The sequence below is a fragment of the Hylaeus volcanicus genome, chromosome 2 (genome assembly GCF_026283585.1).
Source record: "Hylaeus volcanicus isolate JK05 chromosome 2, UHH_iyHylVolc1.0_haploid, whole genome shotgun sequence".
Lineage (NCBI taxonomy): Eukaryota > Metazoa > Arthropoda > Insecta > Hymenoptera > Colletidae > Hylaeus > Hylaeus volcanicus.
In genome coordinates this window covers 2,818,805-2,827,794 of record NC_071977.1, presented here as the reverse complement: position 1 = coordinate 2,827,794, position 8,990 = coordinate 2,818,805, and the positions used below count along the sequence as shown (strand labels likewise).

Sequence of the window (8,990 nt, the reverse complement as noted above, 5' to 3'; positions counted from 1 at the left end):
CCCAAAACTGCCAAGTCCACCTGTGACAAATTCTCGCTAAAGGCATCAAAGGGTGCCCTATAATAACAGCATCAACACCACGTTAGAGTTAACGCTTCGTCTTGATTTTTAATTTTGTCTTCCAATTCTTCTCGATTTTACTCCACTTGCAAAGTTCATAGACATAGCTGTTGATACGCCCCAGTAGCAGTAAAAAGTTAATTTTAGCCTGGATTAATGTATATTCTGGTAGAAAGTCCTCTTCAAAAGTCGCGTAAGCTCTGTCTGAATGAGGCACGAGTCGAAATGTTAACCTGTCGAGACACGTGTAAGCGGATTCCGGTTTTCTAGATCGTGGGAGAGGCGATAATGGAAAGAGAAAACGTCCCCGGGACGCTGCGGTTTGGTAAAATATTTGGTCGAGGCTGTCTGCGAAAATCTGGCGACTGCCTGCGCCGAGTATAAATGTTCTACGAATACTTGCTTGAAAATCGTGAAAATCTTGAAGTACAGATTTTAAAATCGTCGAAGTTGGAAATGTTCTCGTGTCTCCTCATTTACCAATTAATATTATGATTAATACCAATAACTATTACGACGTATTATTATTATTAGTAAATGAGAACGTTCTTTCGGACATTTATACACATTATTATCATTATTACTATATTATACAATATATTATAAACAATAATATTATTATTACAAGTGCCAAAGTTTCTTTGTTTTCGGGAGAAAACGTTCACTTAAGCATATTTAGAACTTGTCGTGCTTACATATACGTATGCGCTTATATATGTGTACGTATATTTTCTCATTGTAAAGTAATTTCATGTTGTATTCTGCAATCAAAGGTGACGAATAAATTAGACCCGCGAGAAACAGTAAATATATGACGTATGTAAGAATATAAAATCGAAAAGGTATGAAAATACTGACGCAAAAACACTGTGGTAGGAAATTAAAAAAAATTTATTTCTTAATAATATTAATTAATCTTTTCGCCACACGCTATATAAAAATTGTGCTAGCAATTTCGCGAGCAAGCTCGAGCAAGCAACGAACGTTTCCAATCTATGATACCATCCCGATCGTATCAATTACAACGGGTCAGCGAGATATACCAATGAAATAACCAGAACCCCGCAGGAATTACAAATTGCATCGCAGGTAACACTAGCGGTATCATTCATTCGATTTGACATCTGGCTGTGTCCAGGGAATCGGTTGTATCGTATTAGCGTCGCAGCGAACGGCGTTCGAGGTTTCTGTAGGTAAATCGTGTCCCTTTGGAAAAGCATTTCAATGTTCAATATCGCAGAGCTCCAATCGGGACCGCGTGAATTGATCAACTGATCGACTACAGCTTCGCGAGGGCGTATGAATTAATTAACGCGGTAGAATATCGATAATTGCAGAAAAATAGAGATTCGAGATTGGTCGAACGATGAATGCACCCGATTCGATAAGAAGGAATCCCACCTACGCGGCACGAGTCCATTACTTGTCATCGCGTTTCCTCCATCTCTATTTTCGCTCGTTGCTAAGTGATCGTTTCTTTCGCTTGTCAACAAACAAGATTGTCGTGCAATCATCAAGATTGCTTTTATCGAGGTTCCATAGTACCTGTGCGCGCGTTTATCATCTATTCAAAGTGTCCATGCTTACGTCAGCGATCATCAATCATCAACTGTAGTTTTTAACTCCTTCGTGCCCATCGTATCGTTTTCGATAAACACCAGTTGTTGTTACACTGCGAGCTGCGTGTGTTCTCATCCTATAGAGCATTCTTCGAGGTTGACACTCTAGTTGCGATCCGTGTTCGATGCGATTCTTAAATATAGAGATCGCGGTTCCGAACGTGTACCAACTCGAGTTGAGCTCGAGTTGAGCTCGAGTGGAGCTCGAGTGGAGCTCGAGTGGCGCCTTTAGGGCGACACGTGTAATTTCAAAGTAATTTTTCAACAATTTCAATACAATTCCAATTACAAGTACAATTTCAATGTTACTTGTATCGGAATCCAGTTAATTATTAATTGAAATAATAATACATCGAGTCGTAGATGTTTCTTTTCAAAGCAGAGTCTTTGGTTTTGCAGAAATTTATTACGAAAATGGATTTGATTTGATAGAAAAATAGCTCCAGCGCAAAGGGTTAAAATACACGAACACGCGGAATACATGTACATTGAAAATATATATTTTCTAACGTGGTTATAGACGGTGAATGAGATACTGTGAAATTGAACTTGAAACGAAATTCATACCTGAATGATAAATACGCGAGTATAAAAGCACGGAGTTAGATTCTGCACAGCATAATTATGCAGAGAAAAATTGAAATGGATGGTAGCCCAACCCAGATTCTTCTTAATTACATGAAATCTCATTGGAGCTAGTAACGACGCACCTGTTCCTCTCTGTCGGCAGGTGTTACAGAAGCAAATGGACCTGGAGCTGGAGCTGGTGTCGGACAAGGCCGAGAAATACGGTGGTCACTCCGTGGCGTTAGCTCGCGTGAGTGTTGTGGCTCTGAGCTCGCAGCCAGTCGACCAGGACAAAAGACTGATGAACGATCCGAACGAGAGGCTCTGCCCGGAGTACAGCGACGAAGAGGAGGAGTTCAGCTCCGAAGGCGAGGCGGAAGGCAGCGACAGCGAGCCCACGCTCGAGATGCACAGGCGGAAGAGCCGTGCGAAGATTCCGGCCAACGCCAGGGTGCGTGAAACGAATCAGTTCTGCTTTGTTAAATTCCCATCGCATCGAGTGGCCTCGACTACCGAGATGTTTCTCTCGTTGATCGTGTTAGCCCGTACCGGACACCGTCCACGAGCCTGATGGATACCATAAAGGCAAGGGACCGGAAACTGGTAGAAAATACGCTTGGAATAGCGTTCCTGTGAAATTGCTTTTTAACGGCTATTTCGCGAGGCGAGCCTCTTGAGAGGCTTTTGGCACCTTTGAAAGACCCTTTCAGGTCGCTAATGACGTTTTCTAAAAGTCTTCAAACATCCACCACTCTGTTCGTACATCTTTTGATATCGATACAGTCGATACTTCGGTGTGAGGTGTGACTATCAACACCAAGGTGATGTGTTGTGTCCTTTAATACTCATTCTATCGATATGCCGTCGGGCACATGCTTTTATATCAGTACTAGTCCCTTGTCTGTACGTTCTCGACACCATTATTATTGATACGTCCTTTGGTATTTCATCATCAAGTTTACACTGACAAGGAAAGCTTCTTAGGTGTCCGCCTCCGATTGTTTCGATTTTTGGATACGTTTTAAAGCACCGAGAAAATAAGATAGACGTATTTTTGTTATACATATAGGCTTGTTTTCATATTTAGGGAGTGAAACGACTCCTTAAAGTTTCAGCTGCAATAGGCTATTTATATTAGATTTTCATTTTATCATAAAGAATTTATTTTGTACAAAATTTAGGGCCAGATTTTACATGCAGATAGAAAATCATGAAGCTTCTTCTTAAATAGTTTCGGAGATAGCCTATTCCAGCCGAAACTTTAGGAGATCGTTTCACCCCCTAAATATGAAAACAGGCCGATATAAGAAAAATACGTATATCTTATTTTTCGGTCCTTTGAAACATATCCAAGAATCGAAACGATCGGAGATGGACACCTAAGAAGCTTTCCATGTGAGTAATTTGAAGCGGAAAGTCTGGTTTAAGTAATATCAAGTGTTTGAAATTCAACACTGATGCGCTTTGTTCTTGTTCATTTTATTCGGGAGAAACATCATACTTTTAAGATTCTCTGCTCGCGATCTAGCCTTTTTGGTATTAACGGGAGTACTCTGGGTGTTGCAGCAAAGAAACTTGAAGCAGAAGTTCATAGCCCTACTGAAGAGGCGATTTAGGGTCTCCGAGGATCTGGATCAAGACCAAGAGGAGATCGGGCAGAAGCTTTCAGGTAACTGTGCGTTTCTTCAAAGAAACCACTTCGTGGAACCACCAAGGGGACGAATAGGTTTAGGACTACATTTTTTTTTTTAGAGATTTGCATGAATTCTTTTTAGCAAGAAAGGAAATTATACAATTCAATGAAACTTTGAGAACGTCTTATACATATATTCAAGTAAATATTGTGATTTTGTCGAAAGTATTTTCTCAGAAAATATGGAAGATGTCAGCTGCCACTCATCGGAAGTCACCATCAAACCTAAAACCATCAATGTTTTCATCTGAAATCAATAGGGATTTAAATTCACGTTAAAGACTAAAAGAAAGACTGTCTTTCTCTTATATGAACCTAAATTTCCCCCTAAAAATTTGAATGTTACATTTTTAGAAGCGTTTAAACGATAGAGCATAATTTTGTGCTATCTTTGTATAACATTCTTTGCGATAAAAATATGCTTCAAGCAATGATATTATTACGAACGTAGGTTTATTAGATATTTATTTCTATAGAGAAAGCGTCCACAAATTTCTGATCGGGGATGTATCTATAAAATGTTCTCAAAGTTTCATTAAATTACACACGTTCCTTTCTTGCTAAATTGAAAGTGCACGCATGTCACTTATCACTAAAAACACGTAGCTGAAACCTATTTCTGACTTATAAACGAAACCTATTTCTGACTTATAACTGAAACCTATGTCTCACTTATTTCTGAAACCTATTTCCTCCCTTAACGGAATTTCCCGGATCTGTCGAAGGTGGAGATATGGAAATCGAGGAGTTGTTCGACGAACTGGAAGACTTGTCGGACAGTGGTCCCGAATTGGACACCATGTCTGTCAGCAGCACGCCCAAACCATCCCTTCGACCTTTCTTCAGCTCTAGTCGATCCCTTCTCGCGCCACCTCATTCCGGTAAGTTGATGCCACGAGCGCTCGAGTTATACTTGACCGTAGATTTTGTAACACGTGAACCTCTGTCGACGATACGCGACAAGTGCCCGTCGACGCTTCGTGCAACAAGTTGCGCGTCGTAACGTCCAGTGACAAAAGTGTAACGTTGCACGACCCCTAAAATCAGATTAATTATCTCTACTATCGCATAATTAAACGGTAAGCAACGCAGGTATATTATCCGATTAGTATCGTATCATTACACGCTTCTGCTAGAGAATAACGAATACATTTACAATTTTAATTCACGCTTTCTACAAATTCCAGTTGTTGACTCGCGTTTGGACGGATTCACCTTGCTGGTGCCACGCTGGTGTTCACTTGAAAGTTTTACTCTCGATAGACGGCGTCGATATTAACCGACTTATGTATAATTCGTTTATGTATAATTCGTCGAAAAAAAAACTGGTGTTTATATATTGTTTTCTAATGAAACGTTTCGGCGCAATAGAACCTCGATTATCGAAGAAACATCCGTTCGGAATGCTTGCAGTAACCGAGGTAGCACTGTGATTTATACGTACGGGTCTTCGTGGATGAAGTAATTAGTATTGTTTATGTTCTGAAGTTTCATTTTAAGCTATTAAATTCACAGTTTGGAATTTATACGTTCTACAAGGTTGGACATTTTTATTTCAGATATTCCAAGTTGAAAGAACGTTTTTCCTTCGTTACTATGTCTACTGCAATACAGTAAATCGTAGGTGAAAGGGTTAATCGATAAGTTGTCGATATTAAGAGTAAAATTGTTAAGTTACACGTAGTATGACAGACGAGAGGGTTCGTCTACGTTTGTAGAAAGTGTACTCATCGTTTTTCGTTCACGATTCGTCGATTCATTTCGTTCGGCCATACTGTTGACGTCTTGTGGCGATGCAGCATGATATGGCTGTTGCAATTTTCGATACCTTTTCTCCAGTAGGTCGAGTAATAAGTTCGTTTGGATTTTGAAGATTTTGGGAACGTTAAGAGTGGAACATTAATCGTCGACGTTGCTCGTGAAAGCTGATTTCTATAAACCGATTGAAACAGATGTTCGAGAATGTTTGTGAAGTACGCTGCGAACTGTAGCAGTCAGTTTTGATTTCAGTTCGGTGCAATCGAGTTCGCCCGAATATAAGTATCGACGATAGAATAAGAGTGGAAATAAAATTTAGATTTACGTGGCGATAAACAACGCGGTTACTTGTTCCTCGAAATAATTATTTTTCATTTTCGGTTCGAGTAAAATTTGCTCGGGTCTGTTAAGGACAATGTTTCGCGAAAAGTAGGGAAGCACGATGAAAAGAAATTATCCCTAAGGTCATTTTCTTTGAGATTTCCAGGTTATCGGTTTTTCAATAATAGTCTGGGGTTTGGGTACTTGCTCGTCGATGCGAAATAATTTGTAAAAGGCCTAAGAGCCTGTTTTACACCTTGCACAAGTACATCGAAGAATGCGAAAGTAATCGAAAAAGTTTGAATAAAAATGTTTGGTCCGATCGAAACTTCTTCAAATTATCTATACGTACGGTAAATCTATACACATCTATATTTTGAGCAGATATTTTTGTAATTTTTTAAATAAATACGAACGAACTTATTATTCGGCCTACGATACATATACATATATATATTTGATTTAAATTTATTTCATTTGATGAAAATCTCGCGACTGGACACCGTACGTTAAGGACAACTGTCGAAACTATAAATGAAACTATAAATGAAACTATAAATGAAACAACGAATGTACTCGATCTTTTTCGATATTAATCGATGCGATTTAATTGAAGTTTCCTTAACGAATGTATCAACCATTTCGCGTTTGTTTGTTACGAGTAATGTTTGCTCTCATGTACCCTGGCTTATGCTATGTTCCACCCATATTTTGCACTTATTTGTCGTTTCGTTGATCAACGATTCAGTTGACGACGTATCGAGATAATTCTACGTATCCCTAGGCAATCGTTTATTAAAATGTATTTAATACTATTATTCGATTAAATATACCCTCTTCCCCTAAAAAATTGCCATTGTCACGAGGATCGCTTTGAAACTTTCGAGATGTAAAGTAATGTTAGTAAAGTAATGTTCGTAAAGTAATGTTAGTGTTCTAAAAATGTACTACATTCTAAACTCCGTTTCATAAGGGTCTAATTTTGGCGCAGTATGCGAGATGTTACCAGTCGCACATTCCGTAATCAGAATTCAAATTTTGATCTTAACAGTTGGTAGCACGCGGTATCGCTATTTTTTTCGCTTTTGTAAAAATAAAGGTTACGCTGGTGGAAATACGAGGTTTTCTTTCTTAAACGTTGAGGTTTTAAATTCCATTCGTTTGAAGTTGCGTGGTCCTTGGGGACGTTGGATTCTAGGCTCAGGTTCGAATGGGCAATCATTTCGGACAAAATTACTTGGTTCCTTTTTAAAAATAACAGCGTAATTAATTACGTATTGGGATTAGTAAAGGTGCATAGATTCGTGTCTGTAAAAGTATCAAACATAGATTTGCCATGCTCTTTAGTGACAATTATATCAAGTAATTATAAAATGAATCATCGATATTCATTATTAATACCAACGGGCATATTTACCGATACAAAGTCAATAATTATTAGATTTATGCATTTGCAGGAAATTTGAATGTGCAAGAATATAAAAAAGATCGAAGGAAAAGTTTATGTTACGATATTTGCAGAATAAAATAAATTCCTATTTAGGTTCGATTTTTTTAGGCACGTTCGCGAAGATTTGATTTTCCATCAGTCTAATAATTGTTAGTATTAACCCGTTGCATTTGACAAATTTTTCTGGTATCTACCAGCAACTGGAGATACCTCAGCCACACCCGATTCCTCGGTACGCTATGCTTAGATTAACTTCAAAGATGAGATCTCCAATTTGAGATTCGAAAATCGGATCACCTTAACTTTATCGACAGTCATTTTATTGACACTTTCGGTTCCAAAAATGTTCAAGTTAAACACAAATTAGTGCCGGTTCGAGAGTCACCTTTCCAGCGCAAAGAGCGAATCAACCGAACGAATAAACAAATCGTCTGTAATTTACTAGCCCGTCGACGGTCTTCTACCAAACACCAAATGAACGAATTTCAGAGTGTCTCGGATAAATAAATATTATCGTACACATTCGCAAAGGAGTACATGCGCTCGAAACTCTCAAGATCGATCCTCGTTAACGCGCGTAATACCAAAGTAGCAACTGCATTTTAATTCGACAACTCGCATTGAAGCTCGCCCGAATCCCGTCGCTCCACTTTCGATAACTGCAATTTTTCTCCGTGAAAGTAACGCCCGCAAGTTAGGACACGGAGCCCGCGTTGTACCAAAGGGAGACGATGTTAGGCTGCTAAGTAAAAATAGGAACACAGACGCAACGTTTCGTTGGTCGTTACGGGCGTTAGATCTCTTTTAACTAAGTGAAAGTTTGGTGGGTTGGCTTTGCATTGTTGCATGTTACGATTCGGTAGTAGTTACCAACGAGGAGACCGGAACCACGTCTGCGACGGCCGCAGGTCAGCAGAGCGCAGGTCAGCCACCTAAAGAGAAACACCGTGTCGGACATACCACGCCAGGTATGTAGAGAGATAAAATTAATAAAAGTACACGAGACTTGATCCTAACAGAGTTTTGAGGATAAATTAGCTGGATCTTGTGGACCTCTGCTTATCACCAAGCAAGCATGGCTGCGTGAATCTGGCATGTCGATTAATTGTACTCTTCGTATTTGTTTCTTTTTTTTTTTTCTTCTCTCTTCGAAACGAAACGATTGGAATGACAGTCGAGGAAAGAAGCGACTTCTGTTGGGACCGTTACATTCATTATAGAGATTATAGACCATTAGCTGTATAGCTATAGACCAAATGTTAGGCCAGCGTGCATTCAAGTAGCGCTTGAAAGTTTTCATTTGTTTTAGCGGAAACACGAATAGGAGAGCTTGAATTTGCGATTTTCAGGAACGAAAATGTAGCATATGATGATTCGAACGCATTGAGTATATTAACGATAGATTCATTTATTTCGAGTCAGTTAATTGTTTTGAACGGTTTAGTACTCGCTCGGTGTTGTTGATGGATTAGATGGATCAGTAACTTTAGGACGCTGCTGTATAAATGTAGTAAGAGCAAAT

At 39.1% G+C, this 8,990-nt stretch overlaps 1 protein-coding gene across 3 annotated transcripts in view; it reads left to right on the top strand.

Moving 5' to 3' along the window:
* The window catches only part of LOC128884776 (phosphofurin acidic cluster sorting protein 2), a 59,241-nt gene that overhangs the window by 42,533 nt on the left and 7,718 nt on the right, over window positions 1-8,990 (top strand). The window contains exons 3-6 of one of the 3 annotated variants that reach the window (XM_054138401.1): window positions 2,410-2,697; window positions 3,813-3,915; window positions 4,665-4,820; window positions 8,335-8,436. In XM_054138401.1, the coding sequence (XP_053994376.1) occupies window positions 2,410-2,697; window positions 3,813-3,915; window positions 4,665-4,820; window positions 8,335-8,436 (649 nt within the window). Of the gene's footprint in view, window positions 1-2,409; window positions 2,698-3,812; window positions 3,916-4,664; window positions 4,821-8,331; window positions 8,437-8,990 lie in introns of all 3 variants that reach the window. The other 2 variants (XM_054138400.1, XM_054138402.1) reach the window with 2 other exon arrangements.